Here is a 26,734-nt window from a genome sequence, read left to right as displayed (position 1 = left end):
AATTACATGCTAGCATGGCTAGTCGCTAACGTTAGCCAGCTTGAGCTAGCTGCAGAGCTAGCAAACGAACTCAGTAATACAGAGTAGATCCTCCATATGAGATTGAGAAATAGTGCATTGTGGTTAGTTTAGAATATAACTTGAAATAAGTTAACCAAATATGTAATAATCCAAAAAGATAACTATGTTTGTACTTATAGGTAACCAGATTGTGACTATTATTAAGTTACTAAGTCTTTGACCACACAATGTTGTTACCCTTTAGATGTGTATTATACAACATTTCCACATGCAAAGACCGATTTTTTTGGGAGACAACCAAAAGTCTGTCATTGGCATTGTTATTGTAACCTTACATTTGTCTTTTGCCTAAAGGTCTGGGCCTTAATGGCACAGGTGGTGTGCTTGCATAACTGCAAGGGTTGCTGGTTTAAACCCTGGTCTGCTGGCTGTTACCCTTTCATAGCTAAAATCTGTTTTGAACTAACTATAAATCTATGTGTAGAATTTACCATGGATAGTCAAAAGTAATTGTCTTTAGTTTTCAGAAGGTGAATAGTTCAATTTATTGTGACTCAAATCCCAATGAAAGCAAAATAAAATAAAACATTTTAAGTCATTGACTTTTGAAGGTTGTGTACCTCAGCCATAGAGACTAAACAAAGATATCTCCAAGTACACTAGAGCCGCATCTTTCTTGTGCCTTTTACAGCTTGTTTTCAGCCTAAAGCGTTGCAGAGTTATGCATCCTATACATTTATATACTCAGTTTATTAGGTACACCCATCTGGTACCGGGTCAGATCCCCCTTTGCCTCCAGAACAGCCTGAATTCTTGCCCAATTAGTATCAAGGGACCTAATGTGTGCCAGGAAAACATTCCCCACACCATTACACCCCCGCCACCAGCCTGTACCGTTGACACCGGGCAGGATGGGGCCATGGACTTATGTTGCTTGCGCCAAATCCTGACTCTGCCATCACCATGACGCAACATGAATCTGGTAGGAGTGGAACCCGGTGTGGTTGTAGGCTGCAATAGCCCATCTGTGACACGGACCGATGAGTTGTGCGTTCCGAAATGACTATCTGCACACCACTGTTGTACTGCGACATTGTTTGCCTGTTTGTGGCCTTCCTGTTAGCTTGCCATTCTTGCCATTCTCCTTTGACCTCTCATAAATTAGCTGTTTTCAACCACAGGACTGCCGCTGACTGGATGTTTTTTGTTTGTCGCACCGTTCCCGGTAAACCCTAGACACTGTCGTGCATGAAAAGCACAGGATACCGGACGTTTCTGAGATACTGGATCCGGCCTGCCTGTCACCAACTGGCATTTGGAATAGCATTTGGAAGTGATCTGGCTAACGTTAGCTAGCTTCTGTGTCAAGGTTAGCTCTTGTTGTCTTGCTCAAAGTCACTTAGGTCACGTGTTTTGCCCATTCTAACGTTTAATCAGTAACTGAATGCCTCAATGACTGTCCGAATGCCTCAATGACTGTCTGTAAGACCCAGATGCAGACCATGTCGAATAAACAATAGTTTAAGGATAAGACCCAGATGCAGACCATGTCGAATAAACAATAGTTTAAGGATCCAATAGGGGCAGGCAATAGACAGGTCAAGACAGGCATGGGTCAGTAAACCAGAGGTGAGGCAACGGTACCGAACGGCAGGCAGGGTCAGGGTAAGCAGAGGTCAAAAATCCAGTGGGGCGCAAAGGTACAGGTCGGTAGGCAGGCTCAGGGGCAGGGGCAGGCAGACTAGCTCGTAGTCAGGACAGGCAAGGGTCAAAACCAGAAACAGGAGACAAAGGGCTGTGAGACATGGGTTTGACTCTGGACAAATGAAAGGTGGGATGCATACAAAGAGTACGGGGCAACAGAAGACAAACAGCAGAGGGGCTAATGATCTTTGAGATGGGGAACGTGCCGATAAACCGGGGGGGGGGGGGAGTTTGCGGGATTCCACCAGGAGGGGCAGATCCCAGGTGGATAGCCATACCATTTGCCCGAGACGATCCCGGGAGCTGAGGTCTGATGGCGATCCGCTTGTCGTCGATACCTGGAGGTGGTCTTGAGGAGGACCGACCGGGCTCTCCACCAGGTACGACGATAGCAGCGGACAAACATCTGGGCAGAAGGTATGCCGACATCTTCTTCCTGCTCAGGCAAGAGGGGGGCCTGATATCCCAGGAAACACTCAAAAAGGTGATAGGCCCGTGGCAGAGCAGGGAAGGGTGTTGCAGGCATATTCCTCCCACACCAGCTGCTGGCTCCAGGTGTTGGGGTTGGCGGAGACCAGGCAGAGTGGTCTCGATGTCCTGGTTGGCTCATTCCAACTGGCCGTTAGACTGGGGTGGAACCCGGAGGACAGGCTGGCCAATGACGTAATGAGGGTGCAGAACGCCTTCCAGAACCGAGATGAGAATTGAAGGCAGTGTTCGGAGACCATGTCCACAGGCAGTCCATGGATCCGGAAGACGTGCTGCACCATGAGCTGGGCCGTCTCCTTGGCAGAGGGTAACTTGGGGAGAGGAATAAAGTCGGTGGCCTTGGAAAAGTGATCCACCACAGTCAGGATGGCGGTGTTGCCATCATACTGGGGGAGACCAAGTCCAGGGAGATGTGAGACCAGGGGAAATGAGGGACGGGCAGAGGTTGGAGGTTGCCAGATGGAGCTTGTTGAGGGGCCGTGCACAGACCGTGCAGGCGACGACAAAGGCAGCGACGTCCGGAACCATGGTAGGCCACAAAAAGCATTGTCGACACAAAGGCCATGGTCCGCCGGAAGCCCGGGTGGCAGGCAAGCCTGGAGGAATGGGCCCTCTCCAGGACTGAAGAGCGGCCAGTGTCAGGCATGATTATCCGGTTATCTGCCCCCCTGGGGGGCAGGGTTCAGCAGGTACCGCTGCATCTCCCAGACCTGTTTTCCGATACCCCAGCTGAGTGCTGTCGACAGGCATCAGGCAGGAAAGATTGTCTCGGGCTCTGGGGTGGTAGCCTTAGGGTTATAGCGGCGAGACAGGGCATCTGGTTTGACGTTCTTGAACCCCAGCTGGTAGGAGAGGGAAAAGTTGAACCGGGTAAACAGCAGGGCCCATCTCGCCTGCCTGGAGTTGAGGCACTTGGCAGTGCGGAGATGCACCAGGTTTTTGTGGTCAGTCCACACAATGAACGGATGTTCCATCCCTTCGAGCCAGTGCCTACATTCCTCCATTTGCCTTCACCGCGACAAGCTCCCGATTCCCCACATCGTAATTCCTCTCCGTGGCATTGAGGCGGTGGGAGAAGAAGGCTCAAGGATGCAGCTTAAGTTCCAGGGCAGAACGTTGGAGAACGTTGGGACAGGACAGCCCCCACTCTGACATCTGAAGCATCGGCCTCCACCACGATCAGAGCCATGGTGAAGCTTGGCAGAGGTGAGGGCAGACAGTGGGGAGGCCAAGGTGCTGTAACCCCGGGTAAAGCGGCGATAAAAGTTGGCGAACCCCAGGAAGCATTGCAGCTGCACCCTGGACGTAGTCTGAGGCCAATCCACCACCGCTTTCACCTTCTCGGGATCCATCTGGACACTCCCAGCAGACATGATGTAGCTCAGAAAGTGAATGGTGGAGCGATGGAACTCGCGCTTTCCCGCATTAATGAACAACTGGTTCTCCAGAAGGTGCTAGAGAACCTGAGGGACATGGAGCACATGTTCATTGGGGGAACGGGAGAAGACGAGGATGTCATCAAGGTAGAAGAAGACGGACCGGTTCCGCATGTCATGGAGAACGTCATTCACCAGAGCCTGGAATACGGCAGGGGCGTTGGTGAGGCCAACGGTCATGACCAGATCGTCGTAGAAGCCGCTGGCTGTGTTGAAGGCGGTCTTCCACTCGTCCCCTTCTTGTATTTGCACCAGGTGATAGGAATTTCGTAGATCCAGCTTGAAGAAGATCGTGACCCCTCGGCTCGAAGGGCGAGGAAATGAGTGGTAGCGGAGATGTGATGTCATTGAGTCCCCGGTAGTCAATGCATGGACGCAGGGTCTTGTCCTTCTTCTCCACGAAAAAGAACCCTGCACCAGCGGGAGAGGAGGAGGGACGGATAAATCCTGTAGCTAGGGAGTCCCCAATGTAGTTCTCCATAGCCTTGGTCTCTGGTCCCGACAGCGAGTACAGACGTCCTCGGGCGGCGTGGTACTAGGGAGAAGGTCAATCCAGGAATCAGTGGTGGTGCGGCGGAAGGGAAGTAGCCCGGGCCTTGCTGATCACCTCCCGGAGGTCCTGGTACCCCGCGGGAATGGCGGAGAGGTCCGGAGCCACCTCTGAGGATCCAGGAAGAAGTCCCGGGGCAGGTTGCGCCAATTTCAGACAATGGGCGTGGCAGAATGGACTCCAGCCCATGATAGCTCCGATAGACCAGTTGATGAGTGGATTGTGTCGCTGGAGCCAGGAGAATCCCAACACCACAGGAATCTGGGGGGACTTGATGAGCAGGAACTGAGTGATCTCGCTGTGATCCCCTGACACACGTAGATTGATGGGAGTGGTGGTATGGGTGACCCGACCTATAGAGTGCCCATCCAGCTCTCTAACATACATGGGAATTGAGAGGGGCTAAGTGAGGATGTTCAGCTCGGAAGCCAGTGTGGCGTCCAAAAAGCTCTCATCGGCGCCAGAGTCAATGAGGACCCGGAAAGATTTGGACTGGTTCCCCCACAGCAGAATGACATGAAAAGGGGTGCGAATAAGGGAAGCTGAAACGTTCTCCACATGGCCCACAAGAGTACTCGCTCCCAGGTGAGCCTGGTCCTTTACCGGGCACGAGGACACAAAATGACCAGACAGCTCCTTGTGCTGATCCTGTGTTGCTGTTCCGCACCGCTTCTCTCCCGGAGAGCGGGGCATCAAAAACCTTCCTAACCTTTCCCATGAACCACTCCAGGCTCACGCATATGGTCGGCTGCTGTTCCCATACGGCGGTAGCCCAGGTGAGAGCCCTTCCAGACATCAGCGTGATGAGGTAGGCTATTCTGGAGCAATCCAACGGGAAGGAGGAGGGCAAAAGCTCGAAAATGAGGGCACAGCAAGGCCCTGGCCACTTCAAATCAAATCAAAGTGTATTTGTCACTTGCGCCGAATACAACAAGTGTAGACCTTACAGTGAAATGCTTACTTACATGCTCTAACTATTAGCACATAAAAGGCATTAGGTGAACAATAGGTAAGTAAAGAAATAAAAACAACAGTTAAAAGACAGTGAAAACAGTAGCGAGGCTATATACAGTATCGAGGCTATAAAAGTAGCGAGGCTACATACAGACACCGGTTAGTCAGGCTGATTGAGGTAGTATGTACATGTAGATGGTTAAAGTGACTATGCATATATGATGAACAGAGTAGCAGTAGCGTAAAGGAGGGGTTGGCGGGTGGTGGGTGGCGGGACACAATGGAGATAGCCCGGTTAGCCAATGTGGGGGAGCACTGGTTGGTCGGGCCAATTGAGGTAGTATGTGAGTGTATAGTTAAAGGGACTATGCATATATAATAAACAGAGAGTAGCAGCAGCGTAAAAGAGGGGTTGGGGGGGAACACAATGCAGATAGTCCGGGTAGCCATTTGATTACCTGTTCAGGTCTTATGGCTTGGAGGTAAAAACTGTTGAGAAGCATTTTTGTCCTAGACTTGGCACTCCGGTACCGCTTGCCATGCGGTAGTAGAGAGACCAGTCTATGACTGGAGTGGCTGGGGTCTTTGCCAATTTTTAGAGCCTTCCTCTGACACCGCCTGGTGTAGAGGTCCTGGATGGCAGGCAGCTTATCTCCAGTGACGTACTGGGCCGTACACACTACCCTCTGTAGTGCCTTGCGGTCGGAGGACGAGCAATTGCCGTACCAGGCAGTGATGCAACCAGTCAGGATGCTCTCAATGTTGCAGCTGTAGAACATTTTGAGGATCTCAGGACCCATGACAAATCTTTTTAGTTTCCTGAGGGGGAATAGGCTTTGTCGTGCCCTGTTCACGACTGTCTTGGTGTGTTTGGACCATTCTAGTTTGTTGGTGATGTAGACACCAAGGAACTTGAAGCTCTCAACCTGCTCCACTACAGCCCCGTTGATGAGAATGGGGGCGTGCTTGGTCCTCCTTTTCCTGTAGTCCACAATAATCTCCTTAGTCTTGGCTACGTTGAGAGATAGGTTCTTATTCTGGCACCACACGGCCAGGTCTCTGACCTCCTCCCTATAGGCTGTCTAGTCGTTGTCTGTGATCAGGCCTACCACTGTTGTGTCGTCTGCAAACTTAATGATGGTGTTGGAGTCGTGCCTGGCCATGCAGTCGTGGGTGAACAGGGAGTACAGGAGGGGACTGAGCACGCACCCCTGGGGGGATCCAGTGTTGCGGATCAGCGTGGCAGATGTGTTGCTACCTACCCTCACCACCTGGGGGCGGCCCGTCAGGAAGTTCAGGATCCAGTTGCAAAGGGAGGTTTAGTCCCAGGATCCTTAGCTTAGTGATGAGCTTTGAGGGTACTATGGTGTTGAACGCTGAGCTGTGGTCAATGAATAGCATTCTCACATAAGTGTTCCTTTTGTCCAGGTGGGAAAGGGCAGTGTGGAGTGCAATAGAGATTTCATCATCTGTGGATCTGTTTGGGCGGTATGCAAATTGGAGTGGGTGTTGGGTTTCTGGGATAATGATGTTGATGTGAGCCATTACCAGCCTTTCAAAGCTTTTCATGGCCACGGACGTGAGTGCTAAGGGTCTGTAGTCATTTAGGCAGGTTGCCTTTGTGTTCTTGGGCACAGGGACTATGGTGGTCTGCTTGAAACATGTTGGTTTTACAGACTCAATCAGGTACATGTTGAAAAGACAGTGAAGACACCTGCCAGTTGGTCAGCACATGCCCGGAGCACACGTTCTGGTAATTGTGTATGTTGACCTGTTTAAAGGTCTTACTCACATCGGCTACGGAGAGCGTGATCACACAGTCGTCTGGAACAGCTGATGCTCTCATGCATGCCTTAGTGTTGCTTGCCTCGAAGCGAGCATAGAAGTGATTTAGCTCGTCTGTCACTGGGCAGCTCGCAGCTGTGCTTCCCTTTGTAGTCTGTAATAGTTTGCAAGCTATGCCACATAAGACCAGCATCAGAGTCGGTGTACTATGATTCAATCTTAGCCCTGTATTGATGCTTTGCCTGTTTGATGGTTCGTCGCAGGACATTGCAGGATTTCTTGTAAGCTCCAGGGTTAGAGTCCCGCACCTTGAAAGAGGCAGCTCTACCCTTTTGCTCAGTGCGAATGTTGCCTGTAATCAATGGCTTCTGGTTGGGGTATGTACGTACAGTCACTTGTGGGACAACGTCCTCGATGCACTTGTTGATAAAGCCAGTGACTGATGTGGTGTACTGCTCAATGCCATCGGAAGAATCCCGGAACATGTTCCAGTCTATGATAGTAGAACAGTCCTGTAGTTTAGCATCTGCTTCCTCTGACCACTTTTTTATGGACCGAGTCACTGGTTCTTCCTGCTTTAATTTTTGCTTGCAAGCAGGAATCAGGAGGACAGAGTTGTGGTCGGATTCACCAAATGGAGGCGAGGGAGAGCTTTGTACGCGTCTCTGTGTGTGGAGTACAGGTGATCTAGAATTTTTTCCCTCTGGTTTCACATTTAACATGTTGATAGAAATTTGGTGGAACTGATTAAAGTTCTGCCTGTGGGTGACTGTTTTCTTCTTTCCTTATACTGCTGACTGAGTGCGGTCTTAGTGCCAGCATCTGTCTGTGGTGATAAATAAACAGCCACGAAAAGTACAGCTAAAAACTCTCTAGGCAAGTAGTGTAGCCTGCAATTTATCACAATATATTATACTTCAGGCGAGCAAAATCTAGAGACTTTCTTAGATTTCGTGCACCAGCTGTTCTTTACAAATATGCACAGACCGCCCCCCCTCATCTTATCGGAGTGTGCTGTTCTATCTTGCCAGTGCAGCATATATCCCGCTAGCTGAATATCCATGTCGTCATTCAGCCACGAATCCGTGAAACATAGGATATTACAGCTTTTGATGTCCCGATGGTAGAATATTCGTGATCGTACCTCGTCTAATTTATCCAATGATTGCACGTTGGCGAGTAATATTGACGGTAACAGCAGCTTTCCCACTAGCCTTCTGCGGGTTCTCACGAGGCATCCCCCTCTGTGTCCTCTGTACCTGCGTCTCTTCCTCTTGCAAAAAATGGGGATGTTGGCCCTGTTGGGTGTTTGGAGAATGTCCTGTACGTCCTGCTTAGTGAAGAAAAAATCTTAGTCTAAACCGAGGTGAGTGATCGCTGTCCTGATATCTAGAAGCTATTTTTTTGCTGTAAGATAGGGTTGCAGAAACATCATGTACAAAATAAGTTACAAATAACGCGAAAAAAAACACATAATAGCACAATTGGTTGGGCCACTTCCCTTCCACCGCACCGCCCCTGAGCTAAAAACACCCGACAGGTGCTCGGCTCTCCATTAATGTCACGCCGTGACCTTAGAGATCCTTTTTATGTCTCTATTTGGTTTGGTCAGGATGTGATTTGGGGTGGGTATTCTATTTTCTTTAGTTCTATATTTTGTATTTCTATGTTTTGGCCGGGTAGGGTTCTCAATCAGGGACAGCTGTCTATCGTTGTCTCTGATTGAGAACCATACTTAGGTAGCCCTTTTTCCCACCTGTCTTTGTGGGAAGTTAACTTTGTTTGTGGCACATAGCCTTGAGCTTCACGGTTGTTTTGTAGTGTTTATTGTTTTGTCGGCGTCATTTTTCAAATAAAGGAATATGTACGCTCACCACGCTGCACCTTGGTCCAGTTCATTCAACGCCCGTGACAGGCTTCTTTTGTAGGGGTAGCCCCATTGATAAACTTTGCTTAATTTAAACATGAACGCTTGTAAACCGCTACTGACGGGAGGTAAGAATAATGTGAGAAATGTATGTACTAAGACTTGTGTGTCGACCCACATTATTAACGTAGCTGATAACGGAGCAGGGAGGCACGATGAATGTGTGTGTTACCAAACGCCGCTCGCGGCCAGTGAAGGACTTCTCCATCACAGATGGAGTTGCGCAGCTGGCTCAGGTCTGCTGGATCAGTCATGGCCAGTTCGGACTATCAGGTATGAAGGTAAGACCTAGACGCAGACCACATCGAATAAACAATAGTTGAATGATCCAATAGAGCCAGGCTATAGACAGGTCAAGGCAGGCATGAGTCAGTAAACCAGAGGTGAGGCAACGGTACCGAACGGCAGGCAGGGTCAGGGTAAGCAGAGGTCCAAAATCCTGCAGGGGGCAAAGGTACAGGTTGGTAGGCAGGCTCAGAGGCAGGCAGAGGCAGAGTGGTCAGGCAGGCGGGCTCGGAGTCAGGATAGGCAAAGGTCAAAACCAGAAACAAAGACTGGGAAAAAGCAGGAGCTGAGAAACAAAACCCTGGTTGACTTGACAAACAAGACAAACTGGCAACGGACAAACAGAGAACACAGGTATATAACAGAGAACACAGGTATATGTACACAGGGGATAATGGGGAAAATGGGCAACACCTGGGGGGGGGGGGTGGAGACAATCACAAGAACAGGTGAAAAAGATCAGTGTGTGACAGTCTGCATGCTTTATATTGCAGGCCATGGCCACGTGACTCACTTTCTGTAAGTGTGATCCATTTTTGTGATTGGGGTAGTGGCCCTAATAAATTAGCCCTCTTACCCCACCCCTAGAGCCGCACCACTGGATTGGCAGTGGAAGGCAGAGTTGTTTACAAATATCCAACACATGGCAGAGTTGTTAGTTTGGCAGTGTTGATGAGCACACATTTGGATTAGAATGTCAAGAAGACAGGTGTCACGAGTGTAGTCTTGAAAATGACCGGACCAGGGTGCAGCATGGTGAGCATTCATTTGTCTTTATTTTTAAATGTCTCCAACAAAACAATAAACAACAAAAACTAACGTGAAGCTCCGTAAGGCTATACATGCATTAAACAATGACAACAACCCACAAATGAGAAAAGGAAAAAAGGCTGCCTAAGTATGATTCCCAATCAGAGACAACGATAGACAGCTGTCCCTGATTGAGAACAGTTACCTTGTCCTTGAACCTCAAGAACTTGATCACTATCGACATGGGCCTGTCACCTGGGCCGGTGGTCAGTTTTCCAGTCCTGTGGTTCATCTTCAGTTTCTCCAAGATCATTTCCCTCACTTTGTCCTCAGACTCTGTCTAGGTATCATGTTGAGATTCTGCATTTCCAACCCCAACAATGTTGTTCCGCATTGATTGTCCCTCGAGATAATCTGATTTCTCTGTCATTGGTATCATGGATTCACATACAGAACTGATGTCCTCTCTCAATGATTGCTGTCATCTTGCCGTTTTCCTGTTTAAACTCATCGAACTGACCCTGGGAGAACTGCAAACGGTCCATTCTTTTATTAGTTGACTCCACAAATATTTGGACACAACACTTGAAGCTATTTTCTTGTTGTTGTAACAACTGCTTGTAGAACTCTTTTTTCATTTAAAAGATCCTTCACCTATGACAGAGAGACACCGCTGTCCTCAATGGTACTCCCACCGGCTTTTGCCTGTCATGGTAGCAACGTAGGCTACACTGTTACTCCTTGCAGTTCCAGACTGGGCAAGTTGCAGGGAAGATGGAAACAGCAACAAACAGCTGGTATCTAGACAGTCACAAGGCCAGGACAATCTGCGGTCCCAGCCACAAGGGCGTACCGCATTGTGGGCTGCGTTCCAACCCTCAAGGAACCCCTGCTAGCTTGACAGGCTGCTAACAGTGGCAGCTAGGTTAGCTGCTATGCCAAGCATCTCATCAGACCCTTGGTCGGCAGGATCCCTAGACAGATAGCAGCGGTCCCATCAACCAATGCCAACTGCATCGCGGGATCCAAACTCAAAAGGTAGCTAGCTATTAACCAAACTTTTTCAATAGAACACTTTTTCAGAGACTTTGAAAAATGTACTAAACAACAAACCGAGCTCTCCCTCGTTCCGTGTTCAACAAGTAGTGACTACAGGAATTGATCACTTAGGGAATGTTAACTTCAGCTTGAATACCACCATATAATTAGCTATCTACAGTAGCCAAGGTTTGTTCGCATACACTTCTTATGACTGGCAACCTGGTGCAAGCAGCTGTGTTGACAAAAAAATGAGTTGCTGGACCCAGTGTTAGAATTCTGAGCTTCGGCTAAAAAAGATGTTAGCATTGTCAGAAATGCTACAAAAAAGTAGCACATCGTTGGTTCTTAATGGACAAAAAATGAGCACGTGAGAATGACAAATTATAAATGTAATCAAAACTGTTGCTTCTACAAACTTTATCAGTCCGACAGGTGGCAAGTCTAATGGTCACTTTATGGACGCTGCAGTCTCGTTCTTATCCGACACCTAGAATTTGAGTCGGGGCAAGAAATAGTATTTTTTCCCTAATGCTAATGACCCTGTTAAAAATCCGGTTTGTGGTTCTCAGTAACGTCCCGGCTCATGATGAGAGGCAAGGAGTGTGTTGTGTACCTCCAATATGATTTGCGATTTTTCAACAACATTGGTGTCATATGGGCTTAGATATGATGGTAGGGAGATTTTAATTGAACTTTGAGCCTCAATCAAAGCCTACTATTGTCATGCATAATATCCATTAGGCAAAGCAACAGTTGTTGTTTCCACAGCACATGGTTTGCATGGACCCTGCATGCTAGATATGGTCTGTTGAAGACAAATCAACAAAACAAACAAGCATGGACCCTGCATGCTAGATATGGTCTGTTGAAGACAAATCAACAAAACAAACAAGCATGGACCCTGCATGCTAGATATGGTCTGTTGAAGACAAATCAACAAAACAAACAAGCATGGACCCTGCATGCTAGATATGGTCTGTTGAAGACAAATCAACAAAACAAACAAGCATGGACCCTGCATGCTAGATATGGTCTGTTGAAGACAAATCAACAAAACAAACAAGCACGTAAGACAACATCTTCTGGGGCCTGTTGCACAAAACTAGGATAAGGGATTAAGCCAGGATATCTTGGTGATCCTGGCTCAATTGATCCGTAATCCGGTTGCACTAAAGATGGATAGGGGGCAGGAGGATATGTTATGGTATAAATTACCATGGAGATTTATTCTGTGGAGCTAGCCTGCTCCAGACCAGGCTAAATTCCAGGATCTATTTAATCTCATCCCTAATGTCAGTCAGCAGTCACCACAAATGGAAACCAATAGTTATTTCACTGCTCACTATACATTGTTATCACATATAACTAGACCCACTGTTATTATTTAAACGTTTGTGATCATTAATTTCAATGATTTTGGATAAAAAATGATTTTTAGATGATGTTGCTATCATTAGATAATTTACAGTTTCCCATAGACTATAAGGCTATATATAAAATGATAGAATATTAGGGCCACAGAGGGGAAAAAAACACAAGTCATAATATTGTAACCAGTTGTTTTAAAGGAGGACAGTTGTTAAAATGACAGATGTGGGGCATTTCGTGAAATTGTACTTCAGTATGGTTTCATAAACAAAGACATGCTGATGTGCCAGAATATTAAGTATCACATTGTCATAAGTATCAAAACTGTAAAAACAATATGTAGCTTTTCTGCAGAAAGAACCAGCCTCATAAATTTATGACTTTATCCTTTTTCTTCAGTGTGGCCCTAGTACTCTGTCATATAAACAAATACACATTCCATATGAATATAAAAACACAATGTGTAACATTATGTTCCTTTATTGAATAAGGACAAAACAAAGCAGGTAAACCATCAGCTCCTTTCGAAACTGAAGTCACAGTGACTCTACAAGATGGAAAGCACAGAATCCAAGCATATTATACAAAATGATACATACACATTCAAAGGTCTGTATATAACACACCCTGCATGTCTGCACACTAAAATAAATGCAGGACAAATCCATACACATCAACTGAATAGACAAATGAATGGATGCAGTAGCCTCCCTGCAGCCTTGTATTACACACAGTATACCGCACAAACATCATAAGAGGCCAAATTCGTCAAAAAACGAACCCAAAAAAACCCAAATTCCTCTGCCACCGCAGGACATATTTAACCAAAATTGAAAGCACACATACTAACTAAAATAATTCAACACATATTGGTCCCTCAGCAGCCGACCACTGTCGTCATCAGGGAAGATTGCCGGATTGTCCCAGTCCATGGCTGGTGGCACTCTGGGGGCCCTCTCCTTCCTCAGGCAGGCCACATTGTGGAGGACAGCACAAGCCACAGTAATATCACATGCCCTAACAGGGCTGACCCTTAATTTGTGAAGGCAGTGAAAGCGTGCCTTCAGGAGGCCAAAGGTCATTTCAACTCTGGCCCTGGTCCTGGCATGGGCATGGTTGTAGGCCTGCTGTGCTTCCTGGGGGTCTGTGAAAGGTGTCAGGAGAAAAGGCTGGCAGCCATACCCCCTGTCTCCCAGCAACACACCAGAGAATTCACCTGTCAACACAAAATCTCATCATTACTACCTCATAAACACAGTGATATTCTTGACACAGCCATGATGGTTATAAATAGGGGTTGTGTGGCTTACCTTGTGATAGGCACTGATAGATTTCAGAGGCCCGAAAGATTCTGGAGTCATGGACTGAGCCAGGCCATTTTGCCACAACATTGCTGATCACACAGTCAGCATTGCAGACCATCTGAAATCATAAGATGAGGAATATTACACCAATCAATGCACATCACTGGCAATGCAGAGTGTTCGTCAATGGACAATATCAAAAAGTTATGTTCACCTGAACATTAATGCTGTGAAAGGATTTCCTATTCACAAAATCGGCCTCATGGGCACCTGAGGGGGCTTTTATCCTTATGTGTGTGCAGTCCACTGCACCAATGACATTGGGGAAACCTGTCACACAAAGTAATGAGTATCCTACTATGTGTTAACAGTTGTCCTGTAATTTGTAGATCCTCTTACCTGCAATCCTATAGAACTCCTCTTTGATGTCACAGAGTCTTCTGTGGCCAGGGAAGGAGATGAAGACATCTGCTAATGCTTTGATAGCCAGACACACACTCCTTATTGTGCGGCAAATTGTGGCCTTGTTCAGCTGTTCTGCATCCCCCACTGAGTACAGGAAGGCTCCACTAGCAAAAAAGCGCAAGGCCACACAAACCATTTGCTCCACACTCAGTGCATGGCTCCGTGCAGTGCGGTGCTTAATCCTGGGACCCAGTAGTCTGCATAGATACCTGATGCAATCTGCAGAAAACCTGTATCTTTCATATAGATGGTCATCAGGGAAGGCCAGTGGGTCCAACCGGTCCCTGAAGACCCTTTCTCGCCTGAAGGCTCTCCTCAGCACAAGTGCTTCTTCATCCACCACATCTCGCACGAATGGGCATGCCATTGTCAGAGCAGAAAGGAACACACAATTTTGGGCCTTCATATAGGCTAGTGGCCACACCTGGTGCTGGGGGGGTGGGCAAAAGAGGGCGATGCCTTATAACGATGACTTGGTTGTACTGATTGCTGGGAAAATAAAAAAAACCTTAGAAAGATGCCACCGTCCTGTGTGCTCACAATAAGAGCTCATATGTCATGGCTCACTTGACTTTACGAGAATATACCTAATTTTTATTTTGAGCTGTGTCATCTTCTTGGAGCTGGGGGAGGAAAGAAAAATAATGATTAATACATTTGTGTTACAGTTAGCATACAGTGTACATTGAAGGCATATCTCACCTCCCTCTCAAGTTTTTTTATTTCAAGGTCCAGTTTCCTAATTGTCCTCTTTTTTATTTCGGACTCCAGTGCAAGATTTTCCATCTTTTTCTTCTTGTACTGAATGTCTATGTCTGCCAGTTCTATTTGGCGCCGGAGGTGGTTGCCATACAACTTTCTGATAGCTTGTGAGCTCTGTGAACACAATACAATTAGCGCAGCTGGAATTTGGCAGGATGTGGTGTCCTTTTATTAATACGCACTATGTTGCCAGGCTGGTTTTCCCACTGTATAGCATCTGGGTCCTGTAAAAGAAATTAGATTTTTTGATTTTGATGAGGACTCCTCACCATTGTAGAGTAAATAGTACTTTCACAGTCTTAACATGATACCTCATGCCTTCTGGAATCCAGAGAGATGGTCTCCTCCTCATCATCGTCTCCATCATGTGGTGTTGCTGCTGCACTGGGGCCTTCACCCTATCACATTTAATCGGATTCATATTGAAGCTAGTAGACAAGACATGCCAGGCCTACAGTATGCCTTTGATGGAGTACTCACTGGATCAGCATCGTCTGGTGCTTGTGCTGGTGGCTCTAACAGGAACACAGTGCTGCCAGACACTGCAAGGCAATAGGTAAACCAAAGTCAGACAGTCCAAATTGATTCAATATGAATGTGGTTGTATCCCATGTAGAGATGGAAGGACATACCTTGAATGAAGCGGGTGGCATCTTGGGAGGAACCTATGCTCGTCTCTTTCCCCCCAGGGATCCCCTCTAAGACGGGCCTGCCTTTATTTAGCTCCAAGGCCATGTCCTCTGCTGGGGTAAGGTCAGCCTTTGGTGACCCACCACCCGTGCCTTGTCTGTGGGTATTCTTTTTCACTGCTAAAACAGTACAGACAATGTGTGAGCAGGCACCTTCTGGGTACAATATATGCTTGTGCTTTGTTAAATATTAGTCAGGGACCATACCATTCTGCAGAATGTTCTTGTATTTGATTTTGACCTGCTGCCATGTCCGTTTTGGCCCGTTCATGTTTAATCTACACACACACACACACACACACACACACACACACACACACATTTAATGGAGTCACACTGCAAAAAATTACTTGGTATTTTTGTCTTGTTTTCAGTAAAAATATCAAAAAATTTATCATAGCTTTATACAGTGTGATGGAGTTACTTTACACAATTTCACTCATATCTGCAGTGCATTTCAATTAAAAATTTAACCGTTTCATAATTACAGTACAACTGCATTTTTGGAGATGTGAATTAAATATTTGAATTGTAATTGTGATGTTTCAGCGGAGCGGTGAGTGTGTAATTGTGCACTACTTACGCATTCAGGCGGTCTGCAATACTTTGCCACGCTTTTTCTCTTTGCTTTATCACTGTGGCGGTGTTGCCTTTCTTCTTAATTATATCTTTTACCTCCTCGTATGCCTCCATGAGGATTTGTGCTTCCGACGGGGAAAAGTACGCGGCTCTAGTTGCCATGGTAAATCAGTTAATCTGTGATCTGTGGCGGGGTCTATTTGAGTGAGCCGTGAGCGCGCACCTATCCAGGATTGGTTTCACCTGGCTTAATGAATCCGTGTCTGCTCATCCTGGCTTGGTCTTTGTGCAACCAATTAAGCCTGGACGCACATGTTTTGGCTTCATTGAGCTCAGAGTCATTTATCCCGGATGTCTTAATTCTACTTTTGTGCAACAGGCCCCAGGTGAAAGCAAAATGTAAATAACACAGGGTGTTTACATAACATCTATACTAGCTAGCAAACATTATAGAAACCTGGTTTTGGTGGAGGCTAAGGCTGAGATTCAAACAAACCACAATGCACTGTCATCACAATGCAGTTGACTTTTAAAGGTAATTTACTTTTGAGCCAATAACTGCAACATTTACGCAAACGCAAAGCGTTGTCGGTGCATTGCGGTTAGGGATTGAATCCCGGTCTAAATATACCTATAGGTCAGTGTTAGTTTGGACCTCATGTTGTTGTGTGTTATTTACCCATCCTCTGGTACCAGCATTAACTAAGCAAAACCAAACTTCAAAAGCCAACTATAATGAAATTGAAAAAGGGGAGAAATTTGTGGAAATACTCAACTTTCAGAGATGAGAGATTTGTGGTGGGTTTAGTACATACAATAATAATGGGGTTGGTTATATTTGTTCGTATATTTCTGATCACGTTCTTTGCTATTTGTCTGTATTGTGATCACAAGGTATAAACGGGCACATTAAACACTTATCTTTTCCTTTTTACCACCTCAGTGGCCTTATGGTTAGAACGTCATCCCTGAGATTGCAAGGTTGTGAGGTCAATCCCTGGCTGAGTCATACCAAATGCTCAAAAGGGTACCTGATGTGCACTCAGTATTAAGGATATACAGTACCAGTCAAAGTTTGGACACACCTACTCATTCAAGGGTTTTTCTTTATTTGTACTATTTTATACATTGTAGAATAATAGTGAACGCATCAAAACTATGAAATAACACATATGGAATCAAGTAGTAACCAAAAAAGTGTTAAACAAATTAAAATATATTTTAGATTCTTCAAAGTAGCCACCTTTGGCCTAGATGACAGCTTTGCACACTCTTGGCATTCTCTCAACCAGCTTTAGGAGGAACGCTTTTCCAACAGTCTTGAAGGAGTTACCACATATGCTGAGCACTTGTTGGCTGCTTTTCCTTCACTCTGCGGTCCAATTCATCGGTTCAATTGGGTTGAGGTCGGGTGATTATGGAATCCAGGTCATCTGATGCAGCACTCCATCACTCTCCTTCTTGGTCATATAGCCCTTACACAGCAGGAGGTGTGTTGAGTCATTGTCCTTTTACCGTTCCCCAGTTTCTGTGTTGTTGTGGGTTTGTATGTGTGTATGTATTTCAGGAAATGGCTTCCTGGATTCCCACAAGCAGCTGATTGGTCAGCGCCATTGCAGATTGGAGCTGACCCCGCCCTCTCGTCAGGGGATACAGCTGTCTGCAATTACATACTCCTTCTCCAGCTGTATAAAAGCCAGTGTTCCTTTGCTCAGAGAGAGCTTATTGTTATGTCCTGTGTTGGTTGTTGCTCAGAGAGCTTATTGTTATGTCCTATTAAATTACTGTGAGAAGGAATAAATTACCTGTTAACGGTAAAATTCTCTGCTTTTGTCCTCCTTACCCGCACCTGCAATCCCATACCTCTATCACTCCACGAGGAGTTGCGTTCCCTCCTCCAAAGGCATGCGTAACAGTCCTGTTAAAAAAACGAATGATAGTCAAACTAAGCGCACACCAGATGGGATGGCGTATCGCTGCAGAGTGCTGTGCTGTAGCAAGCTGGTTAAGTGTGCCGCCTAAATAAATCAATGTCACTAGCAAAGTTCCGCCATGCTTCACGGTGGGAACCAGACATGCCAAATTCAACCATTGACTTGCTCTGCATCTCACAAAACACAGTGGTTGGAAACAGAAATATCAAATTTGGACTTTCCACCGGTCTAATGTCCATTGCACATGTTTCTTGGCCCAAGCAAGTCTCTTCTTATTGGTGCCCTTGAAGTAGTGGTTTCTTTGCAGCAATTTCACCATGAAGTCCTGAAGACTTTATTTGAGGTGCAGTTAACTCTGATGAACGTATCCTCTGTAGCATATGTAACTCTGTCTTCCTTTCCTGTGGCGGTCCTCATGAGTGCCAATTTCATCATAGCCCTTGATGGTTTTTACGACTGCACTTGAAGAGCCTTCAAAGTTGTTGAAATTTTCCAGATTGATTGACCTTCATGTCTTAAAGTAATGATGGGCTGTCATTTCTCTTTGCTTATTTGAGCTGTTCTTGCCATAATTTGGACTTGGTCTTTTACAAAATAGGGGGGGTATACATAAGATAGCCCTATCTTGTCACAACACAACTGATTGGCACAAACGCATTAAGAAGGAAAGAAATTACACTACAATTTAACAAGTTACAACTGAAATGCATTCCAGGTGACAACATGAAGCTGGTTGAGAGAATGCCAACAGTGTGCAAAGCTGCCATCAAGGTAAAGGGTGGCTACTTTGAAGATTTTCAAATATAAAATATATTTTGATTTGTGTAACACTTTTTTGGTTACATGAACGCTTTGATTCCATATGTGTTATTTCATAGTTTTGATGTGTTCACTATTATTCTACAAGAAAATAGTAACAATTAAGAAAAACCGTTGAATGAGTAGGTGTGTCCAAACCTTTGACTGGTACTGTAGATTGAGGGTAAGGCCCTGCCATAGACTAGTGGCTTGTCCAGGGGGTGTACTTGTACATCAAGCTGCCTCACGCTACAGAAACAAGAGATAGGCTTGTGCAAGGCTACAAACTTTTGGCATTCAATTACCTCCTTCAAATGGCAACTTTCTGGTCCATTTATGACAGCTTTTTACCACCAAACACAACAGTTAACATTGCTCTTTCATGTACTCAACATTGTGGAGCAGGTCCTCATGCGTATGGATCAGCGTCTTCTACTACTCAAAGATCGTCCCAAACCAGATCGTCCCAAACCAGATCGTCCCAAACCAGATCGTCCCAAACCAGATCGTCCCAAACCTCATCTGGTTGAGGAGAAACAGTTATAGATTGTGCCTTTACTGCCGACCCGGATCTTTGTACAATTTTATACCTAGGTCCTGTGTGGCTCAGTTGGAAAAGCACGATGCTTGTGACACCAGGCTTGTGGGTTTGAATCCCAAGGGGGACCAGTACAGAAATGTAAGCGCTAAATGTGGAAATACTTACATCCTGTGATTGAGTTTCATTTCCAACACTCTAGTGACAATGACACTGTTGACATGTGGGCTCCCATCTGCGACTCTTTTCAATACATCCATGTTGCTAAGTATCATTGGGATGATGGCAGGCTCCTCCAGACATACAGTACAGGAGAGCAGCTGTTCCAGATGAGGGTTTTGTTCAGACAGTTTTTTCCCTCAGGATTGTTGCTTCCAACCTCATCATAGACATGCTTGACGCCAAAACAATAAATATAATAAAGATGTGCTATGATGTGATTACTTCTCTTTTCGATTGGTATACCACTGTCAATCTGGAGTTTGGCTAACCTCTGTTCAGGGGGAAAGCAATTGATCTTTTGAAAAAGGTTAGATCACTAAATCACTAAAGGTTGAGTCCAACATCAGTTAATAAGCTTGAAGTACAAAAAGTAACTACAAGAAGTTTGAAATGAAAAAGTAATTACAGCTTGATTAAAATGCACTAGTACATGTACAGTTGAAGTCGGAAGTTTACATAAACTTAGGTTGAAGTCATTAAAACACGATCCACAAATTTCTTGTTAACAAACTATAGTTTTGGAAAGTCGGTTAGGACATCTACTTTGTGCATGACACAAGTAATTTTTTCAACAATTGTTTACAGATGATTTCACTTATAATTCACTGTATCACAATTCGAGTGGGTCAGAAGTTTACATACACTAAGTTGACTGTGCCTTTAAACAGCTTGGAAAATTCCAGAAAATTATGTAATGGCTTTAGAAGCTTCTGAAAGGCTAATTGATATCATTTGAGTCAATTGGAGGTGTACCTGTGGATGTATTTCAAGGCCTACCTTCCAAGTCAGTGCCTCTTTTGCTTGACATCATGGGGAAATCAAAAGAAATCAGCCAAGGCCTCAGAAAAAAAGTCTGGTTCATCCTTGGGAGCAATATCCAAATGCCTGAAGGTACCACGTTCATCTGTACAAACAATAGTAGCAAGTATAAACACCATGGGACCACGCAGCCATCATGCCGCTCAGGAAGGAGACGCGTTCTGTCTCCTAGAGATGAACGTACTTTGGTGGGAAAAGTGCAAATCAATCCCAGAACAACAGCAAAGGACCCTTTTAAGATCCTGGAGGAAACAGGTACAAAAGTATCTATATCCACAGTAAAATGAGTCTTATATTGACATAACCTGAAAGGCTGCTCAGCAAGGAAGAAGCCACTGCTCCAAAACCGCCATAAAAATGCCAGACTACGGTTTGCAACTGCACATGGGGACAGAGATCGTACTTTTTGGAGAAATGTCCTCTGGTCTGATGAAACAAAAATAGAACTGTTTGGCCATAATGACCATCGTTATGTTTGGAGGAAAAAGGGGGATGCTAGCAAGCCGAAAAACACCATCCCAACCGTGAAGCACGGGGGTGGCAGCATCATGTTGTGGGGGTGCTTTGCTGCAGGAGGGACTGGTGCACCTCTCAAAATAGATGGCTTCATGAGGGAGGGAAATTATGTGGATATATTGAAGAAACATCTCAAGACATCAGTCAGGAAGTAAAAGCTTGGTCGCAAATGAGTCTTCCAAATGGACAATGACCCCAAGCATATTCCAAAGTTTTGGCAAAATGGCTTAAGGACAACAAAGTCAAGGTATTGGAGTCGTCATCACAAAGCCCTGACCTCAATCCTATAGAAAATTTGTGGGCAGAACTGAAAAAAGTGTGTGCGAGCAAGGAGGCCTACAAACCTGACTCAGTTACACCAGCTCTGTCAGGAGGAATGGGCCAAAATTCTGACATTTCACATTCTTAAAATAAAGTGGTGATCCTAACTGACCTAAGACAGGGAATTTTTACTAGGACTAAATGTCAGTTATTGTGACAAAATGAGTTTAAATGTACTTGTACTTGGCTAAGGTGTATGTAAACTTCCGACTTCAACTGTATATTGACGCACATCCAATGTTATATAAAATAACCTCTGGAAAGCATTTTGATATAGGTTTGTTGTGGCCAGCTGGTGATAGATCCATGTCATTTCTGCCTGTATGTTAGTTAAATATGATTATGGACAATGTACAGTATCTTAAACATTTATATGTAGAGACAGTGTGGATGTCCTTGTAAATGTGAAGCAAGTAAGATAATTTACATGCAGAGGTCCATTTTCTCTTTATTTGATTCTCTGTTGGCACTTAGCCATGTTTAGAAACATGAACATGTGTAAAACATGTGTAGAACCTTGTAAAACATGTACCTACCCCCCCTCCTACAACAAGACCAATATTGATTTGTTTGATGTGTTCTGAACTGTAAATACATCAAATATAGTCAATAAATATATTGTCAAAACTTGATATTTTATTATTATCATTTTCTTAGGTTCTATGCACACATAGTCTTACAACACGTACAGTAAACCTAATCTACTGTGCAACCTTCTTTAAATAAGAGAGGAAATGTTGTGATACTGTTATGTCAGATATGAAGTGTGCCTTTATTTCATGTACCAGATGTAATAGTAATCCCTCATGAGTCAGACACATCCACCATCAAACATACAGTATATCCACTTATTTTCCTATACAGAAGAATGGCAGAATTGATGTGCGACATAACACTTGATGTCCTGGTCTACAAAACTCCCAGAAGACTTTCCAAAAAGGCACTATTTTACTCCTCAATATGCACAAACAGCAAAAAGTCACCACTATTTCATTCCTCTCTTTATGTCTCCCACTACCCTTAAAGGGTCCTTTCCCTGTTATTCAACCACCCTGGAATAATGTTGACCATCGTAGAGTTATCAAGCAAAGAGGGTTCAACAATATAATTATGTTCAAGGGCCAATTATGTAAATTACAAGCTACAGTTTGGAGCCTGGATTTGGGATATGCAAGGGGTTTACTGGCATTGGGAGTGATGAAACTGTCCCTAGCATTGGTTGCTTTTCCGTGATCATTTTTTTTTTTACAGTTAGCTATTCAAGCCACATTCCAATCGCCCCAATTTAAGCCTTGCTTATAGCTGCGTCTGAAAATCATTTTAGGTATGCATTACTAATAAAATGTGATTGCATAATCCGACTGAGACCTTAAAGGGGAATTCCACCATCTGGAGGTAATGAATATGTGAAAATGGCACGTTGTTACATAGTTAAAAAGACCTAACGTTAAACTGGTAAATTCCCCTTTAAGGAGGCATACAGTACCTCCATTTCTCTGGTGTTTTAGGTTTTGCTTCATACATGTATTTTTCCCGTATGAGTGCATTCCCCCAAATCAATATATGAGAATGAAAGAAGAGGCACTCTCTGATGCTGGGGAGCAAGTCGCAGGCAGCTAAATTTAGCCTTCTGCTGTGAAATTTCCTCCCTGAGACTAGCAAATGCCTGTGTTTTTGTTTGTTAGTAATGTGAAATGTGTTAAATTATTAAATGAGTCAGCAGTAATTCGATCATTTCAGATTTGTGATGCTCCTCAGAGTACAATTGTCCTTGATATAATGTATACAAGGGACCAAACAAGTAAGCATCCAGCTTCCGAATGTGTGCCTATTTGTGAATATATCTTAATAAGGCACTGATAATGTTTCCAAATGTCTTAATTCGGCTCAGGAGAGTGGATTTCAGACACTTTTTTGATCTTACTGGTTAATATAATCAGTAAGTCTGAGCATGTACTGCAGTGAGCCTGGAATGACAGTGACAAGTCTAGCTTCTGCCTTGAACCCACCGCTGTACTGGGTTCACTAGGGATTCTGGTCTGAGAAGATGCAATGCTTAGTGTCCAACAAGCTTTCTCTACCCTTAACCTTGTTCTGAACACCTCCAAAACAAAGGTCATGTGGTTGGGTAAGAAGAATGCACCTCTCCCCACAGGTGTGATTACTACCCCTGAGGGTTTAGAGCTTGAGGTAGTCACCTCATACAAGTACTTGGGAGTATGGCTAGATGGTACACTGTCCTTCTCTCAGCACATATCAAAGCTGCAGGCTAAAGTTAAATCTAGACTTGGTTTCCTCTATCGTAATCGCTCCTCTTTCACCCCAGCTGCCAAACTAACCCTGATTCAGATGACCATCCTACCCATGCTAGATTATGGAGACGTAATTTATAGCTTGGCAGGTAAGGGTGCTCTGAAGCGGCTAGATGTTCTTTACCATTTGGCCATCAGATTTGCCACCAATGCTTATGCTTATTTATAAAACCCTCTTAGGCCTCACTCCCCCCTATCTGAGATATCTACTGCAGCCGTCATCCTCCACATACAACACCCATTCTGCCAGTCACATTCTGTTAAAGGTCCCAAAAGCACACACATCCCTGGTTCGCTCCTCTTTTCAGTTCACTGCAGCTAGTGACTGGAACGAGCTGCAACAAACACTCAAACTGGACAGTTTTATCTCAATCTCTTCATTCAAAGACTCAATCATGGACACTCTTATTGACAGTTGTGGCTGCTTTGTGTGATGTATTGTTGTTTCTACCTTCTTGCCCTTTGTGCTGTTGTCTGTGGCCAAGAATGTTTGTACCATGTTTTGTGCTGCTGCCATGTTGTGTTCCTACAGTACCATGTTGTTATGTTGTGTTGCTACCATGCTGTGTTGTCATGTGTTGGTGCCTGGCTATGATGTTGCCTTAGGTTTCTCTTTATGTACTGTAGTGTTGTGTTGTCTCTCTTGTCATGATGTGTGTTTTGTCCTATATTTATATTTGATACATTTTTTATTTTGAATCCCAGCCCCCATCCCCGCTGGAGGCCTTTTGCCTTTTGGTAGGCTGTCATTGTAAAGAATAATTTGTTCTTAATGGACTTTGCTAGTTAAGTAAAGGTTAAATAAATAAAAAATACGTTAAAAAATATATATTCTTATTTTTTTTCAAATTAAATAAAAGTGTATTGGTCGCGTACGCAGCTTTGCAGATGTTATGTTTCTAGCTCCAACAGTGCAGTAATACCGAGCAATACAATAACAATACACACATAATCCCCAAAAAGTTACAAAATATATCAGAAATATCTCTGGACTCTGTTTACCATCCAGACTGGGGGCGATTGATTATTGCAAAGTCTGGGTCACTATATTCCTGTTAAATGTCCTTCTCTGTGGTCTGTTGTTTACTGCAAGTATGTGATGATCTCATTGTTACAGTACGCCTTTGATGAATCTAGCTTCACCCTGACCCACACATTTAGCTAACACTAAGCAAAGATCATATTTTGTCAAATTACTGATATTTCACGATGAGGGAGCAACAAATGGGTAATTCAAATTATTTCCAGATATCAAAGTCAGTGCCAAAGTGCAAGACACTGCTAGCTTGTCCTTTTGGCCTGGCTCCTGTTGGAACATCTCAAGATAACTAAAACAGTACATTGCACTTATACAATCCAATCTATCTATACTGAAGGTCATAATGTCTTAGCAAAACCAATGTGTGTGCTTTGGCACAACTTGGAGGATGTGGTGGAGAAACTGGGACAAATATTTACCATGGTATATCTATTGTAATTTCAGCCACACATAGACTCTGCACTGGTTGATACAGTACTGAGATTCCCCTGAAGGCATATCCACAGGCTTGCCCTACATGCACTGTCATTTCAGCAAAGCATGTGACATTCTTGAATATGAATAATGTGGGTCCAGTATATATACTCCAAATTAAATGTACATTTTACTCATTTAGCAGACACTTTAATCCAGAGCGATTTACAGGAGCATTTAGGGTGAAGTGCCTTGATCATGGGCACAGACAGATTTCACCTTTCAACCTTTCAGTTACTGGGCCAACGCTCTTAAAGGCTACCTGCCACCCCATCAATATTAAATCAATAAATATTTATATATACTTATTAATCAAGTATAAAATATAAATCAATATTCTGAGGAGCCTTTGCTTGAAAATCACGTGATGTTCCAAATATTACAGAAAACATGTTTTCCATCATTGCATTTCCACAAGGTTTGATCATGATACAAATTGAAAGGCCCCAAAGAGCACTCAAGACCCTTTCAAAGTTATTCTGGAGATTTACATTTGTAGCTTTTCCATATACTGTAGTTCACTGAAAATGTTTGATGGACCCGAGGGCTAAAAAAAAGCCTGCTCTTTACAACACCTTTCCCATTTTTTTGTACCTTTTTTAACTAGGTAAGTCAGTTAATAACAGTTTCGTATTTATAATGACAGCCTACCATGGAACAGTGAGTTATCTGCTTTGTTCAGGGGCAGAACAACAGATTTTTACCTTGTCAGCTCTGGGATTTGATCCAGCAACCTTTCAGTTACTGGCCCAACAGTCTAACCACTAGGCTACTTCCCAGATGTATTATTGTAATTTAGAAGTAAGCTGCATCAATATTAATAGCCTGTATTAAGAAAAGTATACAGCATTGAGTGAGTAAAATATTTCAACCAAACAATATACATTTGTGATTTATTCATTAATTTATTTGGCAGGAATCCTGATTATAGACCCATACATATGAGTAAGATGTAACCTTGTACAAGTGAAAAGAAATGCACTCCAAGTAACAGAATACTACTTTTACATTTCAGCAGACGCTCTTTTCCAGAGTGACTAACAGTAGTGAGTGCATCGTTTTTATATTTGATCTTACAGGTCCCCTTGTCTGGTTGTTTTGACTTTCCAGTATGTTGTTCTACAAACTTGATTAACTTAATTTGAGAAAACCTTTCCTCACAACTTGTTTTACCATCATATAATTGCCTGAATTTGACATTGACAATTAACATGATCTTTGTTAAATTTAACACAGTTTGAATTGAAAACAATAGAATTAACTGAACTGATTCATGAACATGAAATTAGAAGTTCTAGGGCTTGCCAGTGTTCACCTGCTATAGTAAGGACATATTTCTGTAATGGCTGGAGCGGAAACAGTTGAGTGGTATCAAATACATTCCATTTGCCATCCATCCCCTCAGCAGCCTCCTGTGGTCTTGACCAACTGTATATTTTCTAGTATTACTTGGATTTAATTGAGATTTTCCTATTTTGCCAACCTTGCTTCATCCTTTCACTAGTACCAATATAGTGTCCACTGGGGGTCCCGTGTGGTTCAGTAGGTAGAGCAAGTCACTTGCAATGCTGCAGTTGTAGGTTTAATTCCCATTGAGGACCAGTACAAAAATGTATGCACTCACTACTGTAAGTCACTCTGGATAAGAGTGC

At 44.2% G+C, this 26,734-nt stretch overlaps 1 protein-coding gene across 4 annotated transcripts; it reads right to left on the bottom strand.

The window, feature by feature from the left end:
* Positions 1 to 12,753: 12,753 nt before the first annotated feature.
* LOC139539002 (putative nuclease HARBI1) lies at positions 12,754 to 16,462 on the bottom strand. 4 transcript variants are annotated; one of them, XM_071341648.1, is made up of 11 exons: positions 15,738 to 16,462; positions 15,474 to 15,650; positions 15,322 to 15,383; positions 15,153 to 15,239; positions 15,024 to 15,065; positions 14,782 to 14,955; positions 14,667 to 14,702; positions 14,014 to 14,568; positions 13,829 to 13,944; positions 13,621 to 13,732; positions 12,754 to 13,526 (listed from the first exon to the last, which is right to left on the bottom strand). In XM_071341648.1, exons 8-11 carry the CDS (start codon positions 14,483 to 14,485, stop codon positions 13,156 to 13,158), a joined length of 1,071 nt encoding a protein of 356 aa, XP_071197749.1. In that variant the 5' UTR covers positions 14,486 to 14,568; positions 14,667 to 14,702; positions 14,782 to 14,955; positions 15,024 to 15,065; positions 15,153 to 15,239; positions 15,322 to 15,383; positions 15,474 to 15,650; positions 15,738 to 16,462; the 3' UTR covers positions 12,754 to 13,155. The 4 variants fall into 4 exon arrangements, with proteins under 4 accessions (XP_071197749.1, XP_071197747.1, XP_071197748.1 ...); XM_071341646.1 differs by having other exon boundaries at positions 14,782 to 15,065; XM_071341647.1 differs by having other exon boundaries at positions 14,782 to 15,239; positions 15,474 to 16,462.
* Between the last annotated feature and the right edge of the window lie 10,272 nt (positions 16,463 to 26,734).

This window comes from Salvelinus alpinus, chromosome 14, assembly GCF_045679555.1.
Source record: "Salvelinus alpinus chromosome 14, SLU_Salpinus.1, whole genome shotgun sequence".
Taxonomy (NCBI): Eukaryota; Metazoa; Chordata; class Actinopteri; order Salmoniformes; family Salmonidae; genus Salvelinus; species Salvelinus alpinus.
This window is presented reverse-complemented; position numbering and strand designations above follow the sequence as displayed.